This window comes from Poecilia latipinna, unplaced genomic scaffold (assembly GCF_001443285.1).
Source record: "Poecilia latipinna isolate Pla-1442-1.1 unplaced genomic scaffold, P_latipinna-1.0 Scaffold61, whole genome shotgun sequence".
Taxonomy (NCBI): domain Eukaryota; kingdom Metazoa; phylum Chordata; class Actinopteri; order Cyprinodontiformes; family Poeciliidae; genus Poecilia; species Poecilia latipinna.
In genome coordinates, this window is record NW_015112677.1 from 459,989 (window position 1) to 487,685 (window position 27,697).

Sequence of the window (27,697 nt, forward strand, 5' to 3'; positions counted from 1 at the left end):
CAAAATTTTATTTAGGTAACAAAAAGAAGAAAAAACCTTTGGTAAAAATTGCTTAGGATGTTATTTTAGGAAGGCGACTATATTATAAAAGCAATTTTATGAAGAAAAAGCCCACTTACCTGAAGGTAGTGACATGCTCGTGAAGACGTTTTGAGGTCGGTGTGCATCATGGGTTTGTCCAGATTAAGTGATGACTTCCTATAGGCCTCCTTGGCTTGGCTGACTGTGAGTGTCGACCAGGAGCTCCTCTTCATGAATTTTCCCTCAGGTGCCATGGCCATGCTTTCACAGGCTGAGCACTTGACATCGTTGTTACTCTTGGAGCCCTTGAGCGACATTTCTCCAAAGTGGTGGCTGTGCATGGATTCTGGGTAGCAGTGGCTGACATGTTCCCCGTGGTGTCTCGACATTACACTCGGTGTGCGGTAGGTGCTGTCACTGTCCAAGTTGTCATCAGAGCTCCACCAACCTCCAGAGCGGTGCTTACGTTCTTTACTTTTGCTCCTCTTGCTGCCGTGTCTGGTGGAGTGGTGGCCATGATGGTAATATGACCCTGCTCCACCTCCTATATCACCTTTTGTGCCATTCATCTTGGATGACCCCTCCAAAGAGTGGGACTTGGTGAAGAGTTTCTGAACCGAATGAACGAGGTGTCTAATGCGGCCGGGACTCTCGCTGCGTTGCTCGGTGGTTGTGGACGTGCGCTGGTACTGTAGCGTGTGGAAGCCATCGCGGTGAAGTGGCAGTTGTTTCTCAAACTGGTCTAGCAGGTTAGCTGGAAGTCGATTGCTTTTGGTGCCGGCGTGGTGGGAGGAGGCAGCAGCAGCGGCTGCCGCAGCAGTGACAGTCGGCGAGGTGGCGGAGGCCGTGATGGCAGCGCAGTCTTCCCGGGTGGCTGAGTCGTAATACTGAGAGCTGTAGTGCATTCTGGGGAAGGTGCTGCTGGAGATGTGGTCTGATGCGGCAGGTGGGGGCATCATGACAGGGGACATCATCATGCAGTCAGAGTGGATGGAGCTTCGGGGCGAGTACCGGTGGTGGAAGTCCACGGGGCAGCTCTCAGTGGGACTGAGCAGGTATGATGGGTGGCGGGACTCGGAGCCATGGTGGCCATGGAAATCGTGGATGTGGGGATCGTAGTCAAAACCATGAGGTAAAGGGATATGGTGCTGGGAACGACTGCCCGATAAGCCCTTCATGTTCCTGGCAGGGGGGAGACGTCTGCCTTCATTTACCTTCCGAGGAGGGGACCAAGATGTAAACTTCTGGTCTGATGCAGACAAAGAAGAAAGAAGTAGAGGAAAACATTAAAATCACCGAGTTGGAGGAAATCATAAGTCCAGTTTAAATGTCTTCATCTGATCTCGTTTTTGGCTGTGCTTCAAACATTTTGATTTCATTCTTTACACTCATCTGTTAAGTGTCATGCATATTAAAATAATTACATTTTACCTCTTTATAAACACTCGAGAGTATATTGACTTCAAATTAGAAATTATTAGCATAAATAATACTTTCCAAGGCGTAGACTGGCAAGGAATTATATTAAAGTCACAGTTGAGTTCAATGAAAACTTTTCTCTCAATACAATAATGTGTGATAACTCTGAAAAGTTTTATTTGAAACGTTCACACGGAAGGTTTTCTGTAGGTGATTTATTGAGTGCTGTAATGGAAGGAAATTGGAAAGTCAGAGATTTTGAATAAATTCCAAGCAACAAAGAGACACAAGAACAATGCAAGTAAAAAATAGATCAGAGATTATTAAATTGTTTTCTGTGTGACTCAGACACAAAGAGCCTTGTCCTTTGTTGTCTATTTGCAAGGCTACTACACTGTAGACACACTGAGGTAAGATACTTACTTACCTCATGTCTCAAACAGATTGCTTAAATTGTTTATTTTTCAATTTCAGTGTAATCGCATGCGAATTGTAGGTAAAGTAATTGGAAAAGAAGCTGAATTAACCCAAATGTAAAACATTCATCAATGAGAAAAAGTGAAAAACCAAAAGGAAATCATAAGCAGTCAACTCTTAAGACCAGAGCAATTGAACTTACTGAGTTAAAAATGAAATTAGATGGAAAAGAAAGAACACAGAATCATCTGTATGGGGGATTATTATCTGTTCATTTTTAAAATGTTTTTTTCAGTATTTTTATTTTATTTTTCACACCTTTCCCTTCATGAGCACCTGGTTCAGACCTTCTAATCACACCACCTGAAACATGTTAGTTTGTATCTTTTCTCATTTCAACCATCTCCTGCTTTGTTTTGCTCTCTGTCACAGTCGTCTGTCTTTTGGGAGCCACTCATTAGAGTTGAGTTCTACCTTAGGCTTCTCTTCCTTTTTATTCCTGTAATAACAGTGAGTTTGTTTGCTGTTATTAAATAAGTTGCTAAAGTCTATCATTCACAAGTTGTCTGCTTGCTGGTAAACTTGCATTTGCAACCAATGATTGTGACAAGCAGACTGAATCTGAATCATACCATCTGAAGAAAGGTATGAGCTAACCATGAAATTGAGCTAGAAAATTAGATTTTGAAATGTATATCCTCTTAAATTTACATTTTAAAATTCTTTGGTGAACCTTATGATGCCTAAGTTGCACAATATTTAAGAAACTAAGGACAGCCAAAACAAGAAAGGAGATATCAGGGAAACTGTTTTATTTAGTGTTGGTTTTCAAATAACAAGTCTCAGATTCATGCCATGTCATCTTCTGTTTGAGTAGGTTTCTAATACAGTCTTGTAATTGCCACAGTTTTCACAGCAAAGTAAGCCACATTCTCTGGATTCAGTGCTAAGTTTTAATTTTCTGTTTCCTATCGATGTAAGTACGGGTGTATGTGTGTGTGAGTATATCTGTGTGTATATAGATACACCAGGAAGATGCCAGTAGTTGTGAATTTAAAGACTGCAAACCTTATTATCAATTTTAAAAAGTAGAAAAACATATTTACCTTACTTAAGGGTTTATTTTATGCAAATGAAAAAGGACATAGAATAAACTGATCTCTCACTTGATTATTTCAAGCAACATTGAGTTGACAATTGAATTTGGACTTCAGCACCCAATTAACATTTTCAGGCCAGATTGAATCTGCCTAGATGTTTTTGTCACCTTAATTTCACAATTTTTCCTCCTCTCTTTCCTTATTGCTCATCCTAATCGTCACTTGTGGGATTTGGTGTCCTATTGCAGACATTCAGACTTTGCTAAGCTCAATGAAATACTTCCAAATGAAGTGGTTTTGGTTTGTTTTTCTTAGCATAAAAAGTAAAATGTGCTGCCATTTGGCATGGTGAGAAATATTTTAACTATCTAAACAAGATTGTGAAAGTTTAAGATGAAAAGGAGGTTTAAATAGTTCAACAAATTCTTCCGCCATCTGTAGATTTATTTATGCTGTTAATGTTTCTAACTTTCAGTGCAAACGTCTAGATCTTTACCTTTTCATCTCTGAACCATTAAGATATGAGTCACCTCTAATTGAAGAGTATGTCCAATGCACTTCTGTGAACAATAGAACTTGTGCCTACAGCTTCCTGCACAGAAACACAGTCTGATTCATAAAATGGAAAGATGTGATCAAAGCTCTTAGGTACACACTGGAGTACCTGAAGTGTGTGCTATTCCCCCGTAATTAATTAAGTTCGCTGCAGCAGGAAACCCCAGCCTGAAACAGGGCACTTCATCTTACATAACATTTGGGATCTCTAAATCTTGCACAGTATTTCAAAGGAGCCAAAAATAAAAAGCACAGTTGCCATAGCAACCACCGCTAAAACCCAGGAATTGTAGCTGGATTCTCAAGGCTGTGTGGGGTTTGGTAGATCTCAGTATCAAAAGTATACAGGAGACACAAATAGCATGCAGTGTGGTGCAGATTCTTTGCTCTTGAAGTCATGGCTGGATTTGCAGAATGGACTACGTTTGAATCGCTTTAGGAAAGCAACTGTTGAATTATCAGCGCAAACCTTGATTATTAGCAGCAGCTGCAAGCTGTAAACTGAATGTAAAACTGACATCTTTTGCATCATGCCTTTCTGGAGGTTAATTGTATTTCACTCAAAGAAAATGTGTGTAAAAAAAGTGCAATATAGAAAACCAGAATAGTTTTTAAATAAGCAGCAGCAAAGGGCGCATAGAGTAAGTACGGTTCCTGCCATTTTAAAAAAATGCAGTAATTTTTAGCAATTAAATCATAACCAATGGTTGTGGCCACGTGACCTTAGTTAATATTTAGGTAGAGTGACTCCAACCCTTGTGGCAACATGTAACTGTTAAAAATATTTAAAATAATTTCACTCAAAGTGACTTTTATGTTTACTCACTCCTAGCAGAGTCCTGCAGACTTGCTCAACTTATCTGCTTCTGTCAAACTTAAAATCGGCAAACGAATCTAAATCTCACAGAGTTGTGATTGTTTTAATTTGTATTTCTGAAAAAAATGCTGTTAAAACATTCAAAATGACTTTGACAATCACTCTCGTTCATTAACTCAGTCATGAATAATTATGTAGCACTGCATTTGGATGCATGCTTTACTGTTCATCACCTGTTTATTCGTCAGAACCAAGCAAAACCAGTAATAGTGCATCCCTGCACGCTGTCAAGAATGTCACAACATCTGATTTAGTGACTCAAAAGCCAAACAACATCTGTTTCCACCCTCAGGAAAAATCATCAGCCTTTCTTTCTGATATCACCGCAGGATTCTGATTACAGAAATTATCTTGAGGTGCGTTGATTTCTTCATAATTAGCTGCTTAGAGACTAATCTTTCAACCTAGATTAGATTTTTAATATGAAGTAAATCAAACTGAGCAAAGTCTATTCACCCTATTCCTTTTGGGGGGTAGAGAATTATGAAAGGGAGAAAAACTATTAAGAAGGCAATAAATACTTTTAATTAATCAATCATTCAAAAGTGGTAGACGTAAAACTATTGTTAGTATCATGCAATCTGTTTTAATCACTGGTGCTGCTTGAGTGCACGCGATGCATCATCCTGCTGCCAAATCTACCTTAATTATGTGTTATCTGCATATTAATGATTTTGAATTTGCAACTAGAGTAACTATAGGAGAATAATGTTAGTTTATTCTAAGTACGTATAAATTATGATCCCAAAATCAAATTTTAAAGGCAGATAAATAGAAATATCTTCACTGTCTGAAAATACCATAATTTATTTTAGCACTTCTCAAAACCAGTAAAGCAGACTGCTTGCCACATATATTTGGGAAGTATTCAGACCATATAACAACTTGCTTTTAGTGTAACACACTGAATTGGTCCCCTAAGTGCTCCGTGCCATCCGATGTGCAGAACGCATCACAACTGCAACATGCACTAGCACACAGCGACTGACACATCAGTCTCAGTGAGGGAGGTTATGTCAAGTTAAAGAAACCCAGCAGACTTTTTTTTTTTTTTTTTTCCAGAAAAAAATGAGCTGTGTCACATGGCTGACTATGGATCGCCTTCGGGCAGCAGCAAGGAAGAGGAAGCTTAGCTCAACTCTGTCTTGGTCAATACCTCCCACTCTCCCAGCAATGCAGTGATACAGCTTTGTTGCACATTTAGCCTCCAGCTCATCTGCCTGAGATAAAGTTTCAACACTTTATTTGAACAGATGTCATGTCTCTAAAAATGACACCCAACCAATGTCATTGTAAACTACCCACTATTCGCCAACACAAAAATGTTATATTATGCTCTAAAAAGAATTATGTACTTATAACTACACTTTATATATGCATACACAACACATATGTTGAAATAATGTTGTATGTGTCTTTATGTAAGTTTATATATGTATATGCAACCATGCACATCTGTTTATCTAAGATTATTCATATACAGAAGATAAAAAAATACACTGACATGAGGTACCAATGAATTAAAGACCTCTTTATTGGATACATGCTATCTTGAGTGTTAATCTGGCTACTCAGGCTGATTTAAGCAGATAATACTCGACTCTCCACAACTGATCTACATAAACAATGTTTTAATTCTTGAGAACATTACCTTCCAAACATTCTCATGAATACGCTGCGTAACATCTTGTACTAAATGTCCACAAGACATTAATGAGCACTTCCCGGTTTCCACAGCTTGCGCAACGGCTATTGTGCTCGATGAGTAACAGGACATTTCCTTAATGTGCTTCAGTCAGCACCTGATCCAGTGTGTAATTTTTCTCCTGTGAAAATAGATGAGACACTGAGGAGAGAGAAATTAGAATCGGTTTGTGGAACAGAAAAAATTGTGAGGGGGAAACCCTCTCTTATTTCCTCTGCTCCCTGGGAAAGCATTGTGCTAAGTTAAAGCTTTGCTGCAGTCGGCGCCTGACCAGAACGCCACTTTATCTCCAAGATGCTTGCATAACTTGAAATAAACTTGGCCTCCCTCCTCCACAGTAATACACGGCGAGCTAATTCCACAGCGGAGATCTTAGCAACAGGCTGCTGAGCTGTTGAGGTACATTGCTGAGACATTGCTACTAGCTATTGACAAAAGGAGGACAGGATGTCTCCTGCTCCCAGTTAAACAGACATTCCACCTTCCTTTGACCAACAGCTTCCTGTTAAACTTAAGATGTTTTATCTTCCACCTCAGTCATGGGCTCTTCTGTCCCCAACCAGAGACGCTGTGTTTGTTAGTAATGTTAGTCAAGTAAGCATAACTGAGTAAATGTAACCAAGACCAAACACTGGTCTGACATTGACGTGATGCCCTAAACACTGAGATGAGTGAGTAAACGATGGTACTATTAAGGAAGGTTTATATTATCAGTTAATTTTACAAGAATGCAATAGATAAAGTACATTCAATAACCATATGTTTCCACACAGACAGATGGCAAAGACCACAAGTATTACATAAGGCTAAAGTGTGTTAAATTCTGCAACTGAGACAAAATCATACTGCATTGGTTAAAGCTTTGCAGCAGTCTGACTTTCACCTTTTGATATCCACCCACTCCCCTCCCACTGCTGCTGTTCTCTCCTCAGAAAGCAGACAGAGCTGATGGAGTGATAGCATACACCCTGAACACAGCCGTACTCCTTCTGTCTTCTCCGTGCCCTTCCACGGAAGAAAACCCCTTATAAGGAGCCCGTAATCAACCACTGCTAACCGGGTTGCTGCCTTTGAAGCCTCCCACACACGAAAGACAATGTCTAACACAGAGCTGAAATGTGCTTTCCTTCAAGGTTTCTCTTTGTGCCTTAGCAGAGACTTGTACATCGATTGTATGATTGCAGTGTATGAATAAAACAGACCAGTATGATGTATGATACTTGCATGCAATGAAAACTTTTCCTTCAACTTTCTGGGTTCCACTATAAACTTGATAAAATACAACAGAATGTAGTCATGGTAAGTGAGAAAAAATATAATCCTTTCCACATTGATTCCGCTTCTTCATATCAAACACAAACCTATTGTTTAAGGTGAAGTATAACACTGCTGACAAAACAATATGGGGGAAAAAAAAAACCTGATGTGGGAGGCTTCAAATTGGCACAATGCTTCTTCTTCTCATTCAGGTCCTGCAGAAGATGCAGACACATCTCCATGGTAATAACTCCTACACTATGTAAACATAGCAAGCTTGTGCAGCCTGTGTGCGATTGAACATTGAGACGCCTGGAATGTTTAGGCCAAAACTTCTACTTCAACATATTGCTCTGAAAATTAGATTAACACTTGAGAGAAAACTGTTAAATACATAATAAATAAGGGAAAATATTTTATTTAACTTACTTTGTGTTTAGCAAACATGTGGGAACTTTTAGATTCCCACAATATTACTACCTACACCTGCTTTACTCAGCCATATTAAAAAGTGTGGAGATATTTCAAGACGGAGCTGGACGGTTCAATAGTTTCTGAAGGCGTGTGTGCTTCATTTGAGATTCATTCTTGCATGTACAGTGCAGAAATTAGTCCCAGAAGCTCTGACACTACAGGTGTGCAATCAGGTTCCCAGTCAAACCTGGCACTATCATCTACTCTGAGAGTTTTTGTTGAGCTCGGGCAGCGACAAATACAAGTGATTACACTCGAGACGAATTGTGACCGGTATTGCTCAGGTAGCTTTTGGAGGCAATCTGAAACTATTTTATGTGTGTTAACTCTGCAGTCTGAACTGTGATGACTCCCCTCAAGCAGAGGAGTTACTAATTGGACTTTTACTTGGTAAACGACAGCATTGTTTCAATTAGAAAGGGCTGCAGGCTAATTTAAAATAACAGATATCTGCTGTAGAACTCTAAATATAGGAATTCACTGCTAAAAATCTTCATGAACATCTTGTGTGATGCTCACGTCAATAAAAAAAAAAAGGCAGGGTTCAGTGAATTAATAGGATGCCAAGGGATTTTTCTTTTGTTTGATGTTTGTTCTTGTTTATTGAGCTCATTACTCGTTACTGGCTTAGTAGCCTAAACCAGTAACTTAGGCTGCTGCTGGTACATGTGGAAGTTAAAACCATGTTGCTGTAAATACACTCAAAACAAAAAGCAAAACAATTCATCAAATTGCTACATGTTATGGATATAAAAATTAGTTTAGTCTAGATCAGTGATCCAAAGGTTGAATTTGTGTTTGTAACTATACTGTACTCGTCACCGTGACGATATGATTAAAAATAAAAATGAACATTTCCATACTACGCTACAGTCTGACTAAACGTACTGCGAAAAAAAAAAAGAATCGGAATAAATACCAAAACTTTCGCAGAATGATATGTACAATGTGCCAGTAAACCTGAACCAATTAAAATCAATGTAATATGCAAATAACCATCGATAATTGTTCACACATACTGTAATAACTTGTACAGCAGGAGTAAATATCTACCAAAAGTTAAAGTAAAAAAAATTAAAAAATGTCAGTTTATGAAGCTAAAATACAAAAACAATTTAATCCAATATTTAAAGCAATAGCAGTCTTTTTTTATTATTATTATTTAAACCACACCATATGAAAGGGTAGGCCTTTGTCCAAATAGTGTCAATTTTCATATGTAATATTTGCCTTGTTTTGATTGATGCCTAAATTATCTTCAGCATGTAAATGTGTTCAGCCATGTAACTCATTTCATATTGTAATCCTGCAATGACGAAGGGTGAAGCACCACAGAAAAGATGAGTAAATGACCTTTTTGTCACAATCTCTATTGCATGGCTGCAAGATTGTAGGGAAAAATGCTTTTTTTTTTTTTTTTTAGTTGAAGATGAATCATGCAAATTTGAAAAACTGTTTTATTTTTCTTCTTCTTCTTCCTTGGTGCCAACATGTTCTGTCATAGTTCTGGACAGAGTTTCCACATGTGGGGATTTGGAAGTGCACCACTCTCTTAATTAGGCTGTTTTGTCATGTTCTGCTCCATCTGTTCTAATTTCTGCTGCAGCAGAGAGGAAAACAAACCTAAAGAGAGACAGAGAGCAGATGAAAGCTAGTCAGGAAGAGATCATTTCCACTACGGGCAAAGCTGCTTAAAGATGTCAAGCTGCCGCTGACTTCACCCGTGACCAGCTCTCAGGGTGTATATACACTCAGAGGGTGAAAGTTCTTTAAATTTCTTTAAATTATGGATATATTGTATGAAATGTTCTGGGCACAGCACTGACTAAAAGGCTCACAGATGGCAGCACAAAAGCTTTGATGCTGTCACAACCAACTATCTTTTGCTTTCTTTTGTCCCCGCAGAAAATCACACGGGAGAATTTTTATTAACTCGACAGAATAGAAGGGTTATGATAAAATAAGAGTAAAGTTTAAAGTGACCCTGAGGAATATCAGTTCATTTCTTTAAATTACATTCAAAGTCAAAACAAAGTAAAAGTCTTACATTTAATTAAAGTTAAATATCAGTTAAGTCTTAAATGTAATTTTGTCAAACAACAGGAAGTCTATTATTATCATAACTTTTAAACAAACTATTAGAAGTCAAAGTTATAGTTAGAGTGGCAAAAGCACAGTGAAATGAACAATATCATCTAACTGAACACACGGAAAGAGAAGACTGAGTGATGGATTAATTTTTAATGAATCATAAAAACATTGTGTTCAGTCCCACAGATAAGTTGCTTTAACCTTCCCAAACTGCTTAGATTCATAACTGAAATGCACAATGATATTCCACCACAAGGATTTCCACCAGGCTCTAATTTTGGAACGAAATTAGAAAAGCTTCTATTTTAACTCTTGGGTCAAATGTTAAATGTTATATGCTGATGATAATGTAACTATACACATACGCCGGAACGACACAACCAGCTGCTGATATACTGTCTGTAGTCATGGAGCAGTTGTTGGCTTTAACATTGTTTATATCTTAGTAGAAAAATATGTACGATTTTCTCTGACTAGCCAACAGGAGGTCAAAAACAACACCAATCATGCAATATTTGTTAATGGAGAGCCTCGATGTGTTGGAAGAGATTAAGTGTCTTGGTGTAATCTCCAAACATCACCCTTAAACATTGTAAAATATCCACTTGATTAACCTTGCAAATTTCTTTTGCGCAAGACAAATTCATCCCGCCTCTGTGCAGAAGCAATTATATTTCCACACATACGACACCATCTTACAACTTGGTCATAAATAACAAGGGCATAGAGATTCCTGGAGTTTCTCTTTAAAGTTTTCGACAGGACGTCTCCGCATTTCCATTTTTAATGATGACAACTCTTTAAGCTGAAAGCTGTTACATTTTCAGAACTTTTTGAAAATCACAGTTAGCTAAATTAAATTATTTTATTCACAGAAAAGAGAATTATACAATAAAACCAGAGGAAGGGCAGCATATTGCATAGCATCTATCATGTGTGCTGGGGAGACTGGTCCTCAATGTGGTCATGCAGAGTTTGACTCCTGAGCTTAGGACCTTTGTTTCATGTCTCTTCAACCCCCAAGTCTCTCTACAGATTTCCTGTCTGATTGCTTTGAAGGAAGAATGAAGATCCCTAATGCCAAGAAAATAAACATTTGCTTCTGCTGATTGGTGGGTGTTGTCCTAAATAAAGAAAAAATGTATATTTTTCACACTATGGGGAGCAAATATTCTCAAAAGTATAACACTAAGTTAGCAAAATTGTTAAATTTTAAGGTGGACCCTATGCATTTTGTCAAAGTTGAATATTTATGAAAATGCCAAGGTAATAAGTGAACCGGTTTTAGCAGTAATCACCAACTTAAATTTTTTTTTCATAACCAAAATTTAGGTTATGAAAAAAAAAAGAATCCCCCAGTGTCCTCTGACTGTAGTTATCCATAACTATGCTCATCCTACGAAACTCTGCAGAGCAGCATTAAAAATTCACTCAATTAATGTGATGCTTAACTCAATAATCACATGCACATAAAGCCCCATAATAACCCTGGAACGAGCCCATTAACAGTGCCCTTCACTCCACAACACATATATCAGATTTTCTGAGACCATTCAACATCTGCAGTGCTGCATTACAGCTTCACTTTTCACAACATCATCTTAACTTTGATGGTTTGTTTTGCTCAATTCTTTGAGCAGGCAGTACAAGTTCTGCAAATGTATGCATTAAAAGTATATGCACGCTTTTTGTATGCACCTTGAGCATATTGTCTTCCAAGTTGTTTGGTGTTGTTACTTAATCAGTAACTTAAACTTAATCAGATCACCAGTTGCAGAAAGCTAGTTCCAAGAATTAGAAACACATAAATAATAATAAAAAAAACATCTCTTTGGTGCAATATCCAAACAAGAAACAAAACAAAGCAAATGACGGCATGGCATGCAAGCCTTTTTAAACATGAGTTGTGTAAAATCAATGGAGAAAAAAAAGCCCTGGTGAGAGTCTATTGTGTAATTCACACACGGAAAACTGAGGCACCTCAGCGACAGGTCAGCATGTGCTTACACACATAAGGTGTCACTGTTGAGAGCAAAACCCAGCATGTATATTTCCCCATCTTAACCTCCTCACCAGCTGGCATGGTGGCCTTGTTCGAACTGAGTAACAAAAGGCTTCCAGACCGCTAACATGATTCAGACAGCATTTTTTTGCCAAGTCACAATGTACAAAATGTTCTGGATCTCCTAAAAGTATGCGACCAAATGTGACAAACGTGTAGAACAACAGGAAGAAGTTAATTTCCCGTCGCTCCGTGATGATTTCAACCCGTAAAGCTCCACTTCAGAAAAACATCTGGCAATGAGTTAAAATCAACATAGGCAATATGCTATAGCAGTTCTTGCATGAATGCCACCTTATTAGGCCAGTCCCTTATTGTGCCCCCCACCCAATCCAAATGCAGGAAATCATCAGCGAACACAAAACACATAACCAAGTCTTCCTATTCTCTCAGCAACATCCCAGACACATGGATACACCCACTCTTTTACGCATTTACTGAATGCCATTGCATAAAGCAATAAAAAAACTTGTTCTGAGCAGAGATGGCAGACAAGTTATACATTTTTATCTGCATACCCTTTTTTATGCCTGCCTGGGCAACTGCCCATAAGAAGAATGTCAAAAACCACCACTGGCAAAATTAGGTGAAATTTATGTGACTCAGCTGATTCTGATGGGCAGAATCAGTTGTGAAATTATTTTTTTCAAATAACCATATTGGATAATAAAGTGACCTATTAAGTAATTGCAAGAGAACAGCTTCACCTAGATGAAAATTAGTCCAATAATCAGTTTATCAGTTGCTAAATCATTTTAAATGAGCTAGCAACTGATTCTGACTTTGATAACGGTGAAAATTACGGCCAGTTTTTAACAGAGTAAGAGAAAATCAAAGCGCTCTAACACATCTATGATGTTTGGAGACCATTTTTATTCTAGAGAAAGAATTTGTCTTCAATTTTCATATATATAGCAAGTTACAAAATGCTGTAAAATAGTTCTAACTCATCTTCATCTTATATTTTAGTAAAATTGAGTAACTTTGCAATTACAATAATCATTTTCTAAGAAGAAAGGTAAGCACAACATGAAACGGAACGGTGGCATTTTAATAATCTCCTGCTCTCCATCTCCGTTACACAGTTATACCAGTTGTACAGTATGCTCATCTTATGCTGTTCTGCTAGTCGACGTAGCGCTGTGTTGTTTTGCCATGTCGCTCCATCTGTCACTCTGGTGGGAGTTGAGACAGTCAGAGAGCTGGCTGAGGGGAGCCCATGACTTTCATTAGAAAATGCTGTGTTGTGAACCTCAAATGGGCAAAACATCAAACATACACACACACACCAAGTGTTGCAACAGATATGAAAACCTTTAAACTTGTTTAAACAGTGTTACACAGGAAAAGTGTGTGAGCCATGCCGTACAACAAAAAGAATCCACATAATTTAATGTAACGTAATGCCCTGCAATAATGTTGGCTAGATTTAAGATTATGTAGATCCATAGTCCAAAAGTAAATCCAACATTTTCGTACAGAAAATCCTGTCTGGAGGGAAACCCCACAATAATCAAATTTTTATTCAGTCATGGTTTAATAAGAACCGTAATCTCAAAGGCAACACTGTAGTGTCAGTACCATGTAAACAGTAACAGCTGCAGGGCTCCTGGTGCAAACTGTGCCAAGCAGCTTTGATTTGTACTGCTCTATTTTGTTGTTCTTGAATTTAATTAGTCCGTTAAATTATTCAGATAAAGATCAATAAATTATTTTTTACACTGTGGCATCAAAAATTAGGCTCGACAGCCAGAAGGAAGTCTTTTTTATCCATCCAGATGCAAAATTTCAACACGCATGCTCAACCCACGACTGTCGCAGCCTGCTAAAAGAGAGTCAGTCGACTGTTGTGACAGTGTTGATTCCCTCGTTATAATGAGATGTCAGTAATCATAAAAATGTATAAATATCATTCATTCAATCTTGAAAAGGAAGCTTTAAGACCTTGCCTTTCTATTTAGCTGAATAATTACTAGTTTGACATAATTCCCTATTAAACATTTATGAAATAACCATTAAATATAGAAAAGTGAAATTACGATATGTATAGAGATGTCCATCTAATGTTTAAAAGTAACACAAGTCATTGACTTGTTCCTTAAGAAAGACGGTGTTTCCAGCAACTTCACTGCTATTAAACGATGTCCTGTTTAGTAATTAATGAGCCGTTATCAGGGTGAATGCCATTAATAATAATGTCAGATTGCAAACCTGGCTGCCCAGCTGTCTTGTTATGTTTATAATTATGGTTTTTATACGCCAAGTTCCAGCCTAATATTGTCAAGAGGTTAGTGCTGTTGTGTGAGAAATCCCACTTGGGATTTCTAGCACACCTGCGCAATTGTTATTATAAGACATCAAGGTTATCCATTCCACTCGAAGGACCAGAGAGCTGTAAAACACACTTCATTAAATTGTTACCGCATAACATTTCTGTGTTCACTGTAAAGACCAAAGTAATGGAGTTCCACCATTACAACATAAAATTGTTGTAATCGCTGAAAAAAATATTTCAGGATGTTGATACAAGCCACATAATCTCCAATAAAATTTGAGGATTTCTTTCATAAACAATTAACTAAACAACTATAACTGAGTCACATGGGAGCAATTTAAATATTTGAATATATATAAATTATTCCTATGTTAAACTCACAGTTTTTGCATTTCTTTCTTAAAAAAATCCCCAAAATAATAGTAAATTGTAGCGTGTACCTATGTGCACAAAGTTGTTTTGCCCTTTAGATTTTTTTTACGTCCATCTCTCACAGACGTTTTTGCACTTTGTGTGCATACGACGTCACAGGCTTGGGAGAAAGTCGACCCTCGGCAGGTGACTGACATCCTTCAAGAACTGATCTGTAAAGCTAGGAAACCAAAACAGTACACACATTACAAAAACCGAAATGTGATTCCCCTCAGAGTGTGATGTTTCTTTTTATTTTCGTCTGTCTCAACATCCTGTGGTTGTGACGCAAGAGAGTGAGAATGAACAATCTGTTGGTGGGCCTGGAGTGTCAAAAATATCTCCTCATGTTGCATTATAGGCGATAAAAAGGTGCCACATAAGCTCTAATTGTGTGAAGCTGAGATGCTGGTAAACCCACTGGAAGTCATTCTCACCTTATGGAGTCAAAAAGAGCGAATCTGTGAGAGCCTACAGACATGTTTTCCATCCTCAGGCTCGTGTTTCTTGATGTATTTCTCTCTCACATAGCGAAGCAGATGGCAATTGATAACTGTTTTAAACGAAGTGCACTTATGCAACACTACTTAATACATTTTGCATAAATTAGCAACTATTTCTTTGAATATTCAATATACACTGGGTCATTCTACGTAGTGATAATATCAACTCATTACAGCCGTCCTAAATTAAGTTGTAGAGGAGGAAGTTTTTAATATGTAAATGTATGCAAAAAGTGCAACATTCTCATTAATCAGGGCACATGGAGCAAAACGTACAAATCTCTAAACAAACACAGCAGTTCAACACAGGCGTCTTGCATTTTAAATACGCACCCTGAATACAAATCAATCCCGATTAAAATCCTTGTCCTTGTTCACAAGCAACATTGTCCCCTACAGCGTTCTGACAGCTACATGGAGGAGAGTATAAGCCGTGTCCCTTTAAAGTCCCTTTCAGGGATAGGTTGAGTAAGATTAATGCTTTCATCAGTCTCTTGAAGCCATAGTATTCTGTCATTCAGACATTTGTCTTTTATCACAGAGATGGCAATAATAATAGGTATTACAGAACTGAATATGAACAGTAAAATTAATACAAGTATACCTGCAAAGACTTTGCGCATCGCAGTCAAAACAAAGCACACTTCAAATTTCAAACATTTGGACAGCTCTCTTCATTGATTTTCATTAATGTGTTTTATGATTAATGTCGATGTTCGGATCACTGGAACACAGATTTTTAAAACTATCACTTAAAATGGAAACATTTAACACTTATTCCATGTTGAAAGTTTTGTCAGTGAGGTTCGGCAAAATCAGAATGCTACGTCTTAAATTCAGGTAATGAGTGGTTTCAGAAATTGGCTGATAACCAGAATTTGATTACTTTCAGCTGACCATTGACAAGCTGGTCATAAACATAAGCGTGCAATCTTTTTTTTTTTTTTTTTTTTTTGATGAGTTAATGCTCGATAGTAAGTGCTATGAGGACGCAATGACACCTTTTTTGATGTTGAAGTTGTCCAATGAAAAATAAAAAATCTACTATTTGCAGTAGTCCATTGACATAATAGCGCTAAAGGAAGCACACAGACTTAAAAAGAAGCATGGTGGATATTGGAGTCATATTTTTTACTGCTTGTCTAGATGCTATGAGAGATAGTGAGAAAGAACACGGTAACAGGAAGGCTAAATAAAGTACTGTAAAGTTGCTCTACTTTTTCCTTTTGGTGCTTTCGACCTCTGTGTCGAAATCACCAAAGCACTTTTGCATTTTCAATGTTCAGAATTTGAAAAAGTTTTTTGGAAAAATTAAGGCAAGTATCTGCAATCTAATATACACAAATGGGGACAGCAGCTTTTCTAATGCCAAACATGCTACTTATGCTTAAATCTCCAAAGCTCTTTACAGGAAGCATTTGAAAAGTATATACCTTAAAAACCTCAATTTATTTATTAGATGCTTTTGATAAAATATTAGTCTAAATATTTATTGTTACATTACAATCAATAATCAAAAGATAATTAAAATGTATTATTCTTTATTCTTTATTTTGCTTCTTAAAGCGTATTTACAATAATACCCGACCTGCAGCCTTATGCATTTTTAAAAGCTGTGGGCATCAGGCTGTGAATTCTTCATATCTTGGGATTTATTTCCTATTTGTTTTTGGCTAATGGGTGTCTCAAAACAGTTTAAACTGCAGCCAAGGGAATTATCTGTATCTCAAGGACACTATATACATAAATTATGAAAAAATATAGGTCTAATTTAATTTGGGAGGCCTTATTTTCAGCAATACATGTGCATAAACGTACTTTCAGTGACAGTAAGATCAATGATGTCTTCCCTGGCTTCACCATTAATTTTTTTTAATGGTTGCTTTCACACAGAAGGATTAGATAACTGTCCGCAGCCTCTTTGTGGCAAAAAACTCAAGGGATCGAGGATCAGGCGAGATGAAATATCCCCAAAGGCAACAGCATGGTACAAACTACCCTCAAGAAAAACCAAAAGACAACAATTAAGAAGAAAAAGTCAGTAAAAAGTGAGCAAAAGCTCGATTTACCAAAACTAGAATTAACACAGAGGCAACAGGAAAATGTTATTTGTCATCAATTTGGTAAACTGCATAATTTTTTTAAGTTTTAGAGCAAATATGTGATGGTAGATCTAACCGGGTAAAAACACCTGCAGAGACTTTTAGTCAGATTACAATATTTGACTATACATTCAGTATTATGCATAGTATTGACTATAGTCTCACCAAAATCAAACCAAACAAAAAGTGTTGACTATTTTACCAGTCATAGATTTACTTTTCGGCCATTTAAATGTTCGTCTGACTCCTTTTAATATGGCTCACAATTAAATTTGTGAATGTGAATTTTGGGAAACCCAGTCTTATGTGCTTCCTATCACTTTTGATGTTTTCTTTGACTGGAGATGATTTCGAAGCAGTTGGTTTTTTTCAACCAGTGCGTAGCAGCAGGTGTAAGAGGGGTAGGTAGTCCATGTTTAATACAATAAAAAAATTCTCTAAGGTTTTAAAGTGGAACCACATAAAATAAAATTTTATTCAGAAAACACAGCTTTTCATAACCTTGGTATATCAGTAATGGACCTCTGTCTAGTACCCTGCTCATTTTTTTTTTCAAAGAACTAAATTAGATGCCTGCTTTTCTGTATGAACTTGGAAAATTTGTATCTGTAACTTTGGTTCTGGTTTCCAAGCACTCATCCAGTTTGGAGCATGACTGGCTTAATAAGGTTTTAATGTGATCTCTGTTTCATCACCGCTTCTCAGAGGAAAAGGTGTTTGTAGTTTTGCAGTGGTTTGATGGTTTCCATAATCCTTTTACTTGATTGTTCCGCAAAAGGATTATTTATGTCACCAAATACACAGACACTACTGAGTTAGGAAACATTGACTCTTTTAGCCTCTATTTGTATTACAAGACCTTTGTTGAGCTATGGATTATTGGATTTATGTATGTAAATCCAATAATAATAACATATATTATTGGATATATAAAATATTTAAGATGAGGACACAAAATTCTCCACAGTATGACATCCAGCTCAAACATTTAAGATTAAAAATACCTTCATGTTTTATCTTTTAAGTTTCAAAATGATCCCCTTCCCTCCAAGTTTATTTTTCCAATATAAATTGAAAAGTATGTAACAACGAAAGTCTGTTCAAATCTAGAGTCTTATTAATTTGTTCTTGTTTGTCTGTCAGAGTTGGCATGCTATGACGACACCCTGCTAATGAAAGTAAAAGCAGGATGTGGAGCTAATTACCATCGCAGGTAGATCAGCTCCTGTTCTGAATCTATTATCATGCCGTTTGGTGGTCATGGTGACTTCTTGCAAATTTTCTCCGAGACAAATAATGAAGTTATCAGTATGGTAGCCGTGTGGCAGATAATCAGTTTGTGAACTTTAGCTTAAAGAAAGTTTAGGGATAGCTGCATCCTTAAAGATTTGTTCATGACACTAACAATACAGTCTAATGTTGTCGTACTTTGTATCCTAAAGTTTATGTTCATTTTAATGTTTAAATTAAAATGTGTTGTTTTTTTTAAACAAATGTGTAAAGGTTTATCTAAGTTTTAGTTGAATGTGACATTAGCATATAATATATTTTAGAATATGTTTATGTAATGCACTTTTATAGCTTACTGGAATGAAATTTGAATCAACTGAGTAATTGGTTTGTGTTGAAATATTTGCTTTTTTAAATAGCGTTGAGCAAACTTTTGCGCTGAACTTGTGTTAGAAGAAAATAGCTAAATCTTTGCTTTGAAAGCAAGGTTATACAGACACTACTATGAATGAGTAACTCTTAAAAGCATGGGAAATTCAAATTTATGGAAGCCTTAACACCATTTTGCAGCAAATACGTCAAAAATATATAGCAAGTAGACAGCATAGATTAAATTGTAAGAATACCTATTGTTCTCATTCCACCCCTGAGCCTCTATAAGCTAATGATTTTAAGTAAAGAGTTTTATGTGTGTGATTAATATATCTGTGTGTGAACTCTTCATATTTCTTCTCCCAGCAGACTAAACTCTTTTTCCTGGAGTAGTCAGGGCACAAAAACAGGCATCTATGTTTGTTTTCAGTACTCAGACACCCACACTTGGAGTTCAAAAAAACCTAGCTTTCACTGCAGCTTTTTAAACATAAAAAAGAAAATCAATTTTATTGTGAATGTCAGTGTATCCTTAACAAAATGCAAACTAGTTGCCAGGTAACACCAAACATTTCACAGGGAGACAGTTTGCAAGGCGAGTTCACAACAATGCATGTATCTGTTGAGCATTCCAACAGATGTGATGAAGTAAAAGATGAACAGAGCACCACAACAGTGGGGGATTTTAAAGTCGGTACAGACCAAATATATCTGGTATGGGGAGCACATGTCCAAATCAGTTATCTCGACAGATTATACCGTTCCTCCTGATAATTAAGCTCTGTGATGCTGTGGTGCTCACTGAGCCGTCTGGCACATTAATGAGCCATAAAAACATGCTAAATGTGCCAGAAAAGGTGGCACAGACTTTTATAATTAATCGCACCTCACCATACGTCACACATATATTAAATCAAATTGATATCAGAAGAAATTTGAGGGATCAGACTTTGAGCATACTTCCATTTGTTGGATTTAGCTAGAAGTTGCACCTTTTTTCATCAAGATCAAACGGCACCTTGGCTGTATTATAAACTTAGGGTTTAACTCTGCAACACGTTACCTCTGCAGGGGAAATAGAACTTATTTCATTTTATTTTTTTCTGATGTTACTCTAAAGACTTAAGGTTGAGGATTCAAAAAGTAAAAACCTGGTCAGAGCTGCAGTAGAGATAAAAACACACACATGCTGCTGACCTCGGCTGACAGCTGAGAAACCCTTTTCATCCCCTGAGAAGCAAAAAATAGATTCTGGGGAAGCTGGGAGACAGCAGCGATGGACACCAGCAGTAAACATAGGACCATTAGAACACTATAGATGTGTTGTGTCTCTTTTTTAAGGTGCGTTTTGTTTTTCTCTGTGTTTGTGGTCTATTGACCAGCTCACTGATAGAAGGAGAAAAGTACTAGAAACTGTTGACACTATTTGTGTGGGCCTGATATATAAAGTCTGACTAAATAAATGGTTTGAAACAAATATGATTTTCCTCCCCTTGATACACAACCACATAGGCTAGATTAAACATACAATCATCCTAAAGGATAATCTTTTTCTTCTAGGGCAGCGCGATAATAGAAAAACATATCATGAAATTGCAACAATGATAGAGATTGAGATTTATCCACACTTTTCTCTTTCTTGAAAAAAAATGCAGCTCATCATAGCTGCTTAAGACAATTTGGAAATTGCTAAAATTTGCACTAGAAGATCAGAACTCTACAAAACCAGGAAATCCGAAATTGGCCACAAATTTCTGAGTGGTACATTAGGTTCAAAGTTAAAACTTGACATAGTCTTCTGCTGGAATTTGTCTTATTCTTAACGTCTCCTGTTGTTTTTTTTTAATGGCTGAAACTTATTTTGTCCCCTATTTTTACACTTACAGGGTTTCCTCCAGAAAACTTGCTAAGCCTGGTGGTTTGGTGCTACGGTAGTCGTTCATCCAGCGGCACGTCGTGTTTTTGAGTGAAAAAATGTTAAAGTTGACAGGAAATTTGAAAATATCACTTGATAGTTATGTGTTATTGAGAGATTGGAATATTAATACCTGAACACCAACTATAAAGTCTTAAAAATACAAACATTTAAAAAGAAAACTTAAATAAATAAGCAATGCTTAGCCTGGTGGGGACACATGTAAAGCCTGGTGGCCCGCCAGGCTTATCACTGGGAGAAACCCTGACTTCCCCTATATTTCAATGATACACACCACAATGTGCTGTCATGAGAGATAGGGACCACGATGAAATCCACAGTTACAACTGCCTATTTTAATAGGTCAAACACAAACTATAACCTAATATGCATTATTACGTTCAGTGGAAACACTTTCACTGAAGCTAACAGCCACAGTCTTACAAAGGAAAACTAATGGTGTGCCTGCAGCTTTGTGTCAGATAGCATTGCACCTGGTATTTCACCTTCCCAAATGGCAATATTTTACATATGCTCTACAAAAAAAAAAAAATCTGTGAATAATTTGGAGTTACATTCCATAAAAAAGGTAAATAAGTGATGATCTACTGTATTAGAAGTCTGGTTCTTTGGAGGCGGTGTACCAGAATTGTTCTCTTGTTTTGTTTGCTTGCAGAAATGCCACTTACATGCAGCGCTTTGCTTATAAAACAAATCGAGCTGCAAATGGCACGGTGAGTGAGGGCTGGCATTCATCTGCCTCATGACAGTTGCTACTGTGTGAAAGGGAAACAAAGAAAAATGCCCTTTACTCTTAACTCTCTCCTGTTTATCCTGGTGTTTTGACTGGCTCTAAATAATCACTAAACAACAACTGTGGCATCATCTAACAAGAAGGCCTCCTTATAATTAAAGCAGAATCAAATGTCAAAGCACTTACAATAATGCATAATACAGTAGTGTGGCACCTTTTCAATGATTTGTCATTGTTCTCCCGTAATTAGCTTACTTAACAATATGTGTAATCGTGACCTCATTTTTGTGTTAATAGTCGGATGTTGTGACTGATGGAACTGCAGCCGAATCAGGGAGAGAAGGGTTTTTATGTTTCTCTATTTTTAAATTTTTTTTATTTATTTAATTTTTTTGCAGAGGCCTAATGTTCTGCCTGCGCTGCTGCAATTCCCTCCAGTCGCAGGTGGATTAGTTCACATCCCTCTGAACTGCCTGCCTTTGAATATCATTCAATACTTAATTGCACCTCCACTGCATCAACGCGGAATGCGATCAGCTGAACGTCGGCAGATTTAATGTGATGAGAATCCATCAATCAGAGCAATAGTATGTGTCATTTTCATGGCCGTAATAGTGAAAGGATGGTAGCGTTAAAAAAAAAAAAATTGTGAGAGAAGTCCCTCACACTCTAGATCTGTTATCTCCCTTAAATGCAATATGTCAGTTTGTGATGAATGTCTTCAACTCTGGTTTGTAAGAAAAATAAAAAAAAGTAGGAAGCATGGCAGGTTTTCATTTTAGTGTAGAAGGTTACTAAAAGTCCCATTCATTTGACATTACCAGACAGCTTCGACATTTCTGCTTTTACAGTGAAAATGTCTAAGTTTGGAACGACTAGTAGAGACCGGCACAACTTTGCCATCAGCCGTGCCTTTTCGCCGTTCAAGCGAATCGTCTCCATCTCCTGCTCTCTCGGCTGAAAACGCCCTAATTAGACTGCAACCGTTTCCACCGCCTTTTTTAGCAACAAAAATGTATGATGATGGCCAATCTAGCAGCCAAATTTATGGCAGATGCTGTGCAAGCAAGGCATCACTGACTCATCGGTTTCTCACACAGCTAATGGACAGCTTTCAGAAGGAGTCCATGCCATTCAGTCAGGCACAGCCACCCTTCTGCCCCTCCCACCCTCACCATCAAGGTCATAAGCAGTCTCTCGTTGAGCACTAACACCAGAGCAGCAGATGGTGGTGAAATTATGGCCCATCATTACTCATCCAGTGTATCAAATGGGTGTCCTTTGTTGGAAAATACTTGTGGGATTCTGCTGTTTGCCATTTTTGCATGATGACAATCAATAATAATAGTGATGCAACCATTACGAACTACAGATGCACCAAGAAACCACCGGACAACGATGAGAACATGACAGTTTTCTGAGTGATTGGCCCTGATGGGTGGTTTGTTATTTGTAAACCCAAAAAACCTGTTGTTTTTCTGATCAGTGAATGCAACACTCTCAAAGCTGCCAGGCTGCTCTGACAACAACACGTCGCCTGGATGGTTACTGAGCAAAGACGACGTGGCTATTTTCTGTATCGGTAAGGTATCAGATCTGAGGAAGCCAGGCAGAGTAACATGTTGAGACATTTATATTGTCCAGTGAGGCTGCAAGAGGGTGAGAGAGACTGAAACGTGAAAACAAAGAGACTATGTGGAGTACAGTAAAACTTCTGTTTTATCTCTCTAATTCTATGAAACATGCTGGGATAGAACATACATTTCAATGTAAGGCAATGTTTATGTTTGGTATTTTTCCTCAAACATAAATGCTTCAGATGCTGAACAGTCTGATGAAAATAACACATGTAGTTTTACAAATAATTTAATTGGAAATTGGCTACAAAGTTCAATTTAGTCTGGATTACAAATGTGTAGAATCTTTTCTGCTTCTTCAGTTCCCCGTCTCTGTTATTTTGTGTTTTCTGCTTTTAATTTTATAGATCTCTTACATATAAAATAACAGTTTATGACTTGGTTAAAGTTACAAATTATTTAATTAAAAATGTTATGGCACATTATGCTGTGCTGCCAGTTTGTTGTTTATGCTGGTCAAGGAAAGAGAAGACCTCTATCCTTTTTCCCCACACTAAAGAACAATCTGTCCGTTACCAACATAATGTTCTGACTGTTCTGGTCTTAGGCAGTAAGACTAAACTGAATTCAGATTTGAAGTTTACAAAAGTAATTCTTACAGATTATCTACATGAAGTATGAAACCATAAGGAAAGACCTTATTGCAAGTGGAAGATTGAGATCATGGCTGCATGTAAAGAAAACATTTTGGCAGAAACAAGTCACCTCATCCGTCACTATTGCATAACATAAGCAACACAACATACTGACCTGTAAGTCAAGAGGTTACTGGTGTTCCCTTTCTGGCTGCGGGAATTCGAGTGATTGCAAGACTGAACTTTTTGCTTTTCAAATCATGAATCATAAAATTAAACTTTTTTTATGCACAGAAAGGAAGACTGTAAAGGAAAAACGTCCAAGACAACTTAAAAGATAAAGTCTCTAATAAGGAGTTTCTGCTTTTTGTCTAAGATAGGAAATGTTTCAGGCTAGTGTATTTTTTTTAAATCAAAATATATGTGCATGCTGCTTCCAGTTCAGGAGTTGCCATCATAAAACATTTTTGTACAGATGGACATCAGTGGTCTCTGAGCACTGGTGATGGAGAGAGCAGATCATGCCTGAGTGTTTTCTCTGCTGTCTCTGCGTATCTAAGCAACAGCAAACCACCTCGATTATTACATCATCTGGCAGAGAGGCCTCCCATCTATTAATCTCAAAGCAGCATTTAGCTGAGTTTAGCGACCAGTGAGCAGAGAGTGAATCACATGTGGAGAGGGAAAGATGGAGGACAAGGCTACAGCAATGCATCCAACCCAGTGTGCCGTTTGCCTCTTCTAGAGGATTTCGCACTATAGCAAAATTCTATTGATCATTTTTGTAGAAACTTGAAGAGATGAACTCTCTTATGTAAATGGTTTGTGACCTCTAATGGAGATGTGTGGCACTGCATCAACAGTCAAATTAATGGAGGGGATTTTATTCTTCTGGAGTGCTTTGATCCCATTGCGTCCCTTAAATTAATTAACATTTCCCTTTAGTTTTTTTAAGTGTGCAAATATCACAGAAGGAAAATGTTATTTAAATACTTCTATAATAAGTTGATGTAAAAGCTTATGTATCCCTTGAGATGACAGATCTAGTTGCTTGGTGTGCTTATCTGCATTTGTACATCTTGTTATCTAAGGTTAAGATATCTAGACCTAATCCAATGCCTGCATTTTTTTTTTATCAAGTTTACTCTTTTTATGACATAAATACTAATGATTTAGTGTAATGATAAACTATCATTTTTTTTTTTTTTTTTGGTGACCCCAGGACAGGAAGTATCCCATGTCTGGAATCCTCCTATCATCCATCGCTTCTTTCGAATCCTATGTTCTCTCTTTAGCGTCCGTTTGCTCACTTTGTGCTCTGCAGAATGGGAACCAGGAAATTGCCGGGCATGCAGCACAGCCCACATCTGATCAATGAGGAATCTATCAAGTGTGATGGGAGCCTAAGCAGTTAGGCTAATCAGGAATTACATCTAGACTCTAAATTTTTTTTTGTACCATTTGATGTGAGGGGTACGCTGTCTGATGTGATGGCCAATAGCATTCGCATCAGATAACACGGGTGATTGTGAACTTACTCATCCTGCTTGAGTAAACCTGTGTAAATTGTGTAATATCAATGTTGGAACACATTTCCAGGCTCCAGTAGCATTAAAAGGCAATGAAAGCTTATGTTCACTACTGCGAGGAAAAGATGAGGAACTAGTTGTACTGTTTCCAAAACTGCTATGCTTAGCAATTGAACTGCTTAAATTTTGTATTTTCAAAAAGCTCCTTCAAAGTACATATGTATAGATGGGTATGTAGATGGACAGAGACCGACAGACGGACGGATAAATTGAAAAATCACTGCAAAGAATTGCTTAGATGCAATGTTTGATGGGCCACTATTTCCAAGGGCCTTGCAGTCATGCTCTGCATTCAAATAACATAGGTGACTAGTATGATGGATTTGCCCTGTCCTTGAGCCCGCTTCTGCAAGAGAGTGAAGAGAACAAGGTGACAATGGGGGAAAAAGGAAAATATTGAGGGGTAATGTGATTTCAATTGATATCATTGTTAAAATATTTCTTAATTATATTCCAATTGCATGTTTTTCTAATAAGTTGCAGCCTTACTAAACTAGTCTCTATGCCCAATCGCATTTTTCTGGAGCAGTAGTCATAAAAGCACAGACAGCAGCGTGACAGAAAATTGTAGTGCGTGAATCTGATCCCAGTTACTCACAAATGTCTTCATAGGGATTCCAAGCCCAAAACGGACATCCCTTCTGGGTACCACCTGTGGTTTTAAGTCCTGTGAATGATCAGTCACACTTTTTTTTTTTTTTAACTGTCTCCAAAATACACTCACATTAGGAACACCTTGCTAGCAATGATGGTCAAAGCTCATACATTTTCTATAGATATATGGATCCTCTTTCTATTACTGGTTAAATATTTCGTTTGCTCCCTCATCTTTGTCATGGCTGTTGGGTCAAGTTCTTTTTTCAATGTTTAAGTTTATTTATTTTTAAACATGTTTTTGTGTTTTATGAGTACAGATCAATCTGAAAACATGATTCATTTCGCAACACTAAATGCATGGCTTGTTTTTCAGCATGCGGTTGCAGTTACCACACATATTCTTCACTGGTTCCCACGTGTTTAGCATTTTCAATGCAAGCGTGCTTCTAGAAAAGTATCCTCTGAACATGTTTAGCAAACATAGACGGCAGAGTGGAATGAAAGAAGAATGCAAAGTAAATGGCAAGGCAAACCGTTTTCTGCCGTGGAGCATTCAGAGCACGCTCGATGTACTCGTTCTAATGCAACAAGAGCTCTTGCAACGACAACAGCATATGAGACAGAAAAAGCTGCTGGTTCATCTGCAAGCCTAGACTGAGGAAGGGACTTGCATCTTGGTTTGCTTTTATTCATCAGTGGCACCATAAACATTTTCTCACTTTGCACATCATTTATATAAACAATTAATTCGTCAACCCACTTATATTTCAAGGCACACTCTTGGCGCGTTTGGAGTAATGATTGTGTGTGCCATGCCACTTAAATGAAATACCAACAGTAGGGACGTCCCAATCAGCATGCATTGTCCCTGATACTGATCTGAGTCATTTAGGTTTGGGCATTTGCAAATTAAGAGTCCCATTTCAGAACTTAATTAAAAGCAATGATGACATGTATGTTTGAAATTCCAGCAGCTTTAATTAGTCTTCATTGAATCAATATTACATGGTTGACATTACTGATTGAGTCCCAGATATCTTACTCACCAATGACATTCCAGATTTACAGTGTCTGCTTTCCATGACAGCAAGGCCTCACCTAAGTAATAATGCTATTATGTCCTAACCTTGCATCTTAAATAAAATGAGCTCAACAAATTCAGCTAGTCTTTAAAAACCTCATGCCTTGCTCCCACTGATTGCGCTTTTAAACTGATCAGTTTGTTGAAGTCTTAAGCCAACACTAGCATGTTTTCTTTGGAGTTTGACAAGATATGTGAATAAGTTAGCTGGAACATGTTACGCTGTGGTAATTATTTCAAGACGCAGCACAGAAAAAAAGCATTTTTCTTGCTTTATATGCTTCACCCTTTTCCTGTAACTTTGTAAACTTTAATGACCAGAGAATTAGCAATCAGAAGACAGAGACGTAGGACTGCAACTGCCAGTGTGGTCTCTATTTTACTGAGAATATCATTGTCAAATATGCGTATCTCTTAGATTGTCATGGAAAACCCAGAAGTGTTGGATCAATGAAATAATTAGCAAAAGAACATGATATAGTTCTAAAAACCTAAAATCGCACTAGACATTGAAATGAAAGCTTTAACCAACTAATAACTTATATTGTTTTATTAAAATGTGTAGCTGAAACTGTCGGTTGTTTGTTTTTCATGAACTGAACGTGTTGCTTTCTGTACATTTTTAGCAGTGGTGGGAAGTAACGAAGTACAAGTACTTCGTTACTGTACTTAAGTACA

General features: G+C 37.4%; 1 protein-coding gene across 5 annotated transcripts in view; it reads right to left on the bottom strand.

The window, feature by feature from the left end:
* The window catches only part of LOC106962735 (disks large-associated protein 2-like), a 98,450-nt gene that overhangs the window by 41,358 nt on the left and 29,395 nt on the right, over positions 1 to 27,697 (bottom strand). For all 5 annotated transcript variants that reach the window (XM_015057340.1, XM_015057323.1, XM_015057314.1 and 2 more), the window contains one exon: positions 120 to 1,270. In XM_015057340.1, the coding sequence (XP_014912826.1) occupies positions 120 to 1,270 (1,151 nt within the window). The remainder of the gene's footprint in view (positions 1 to 119; positions 1,271 to 27,697) is intronic.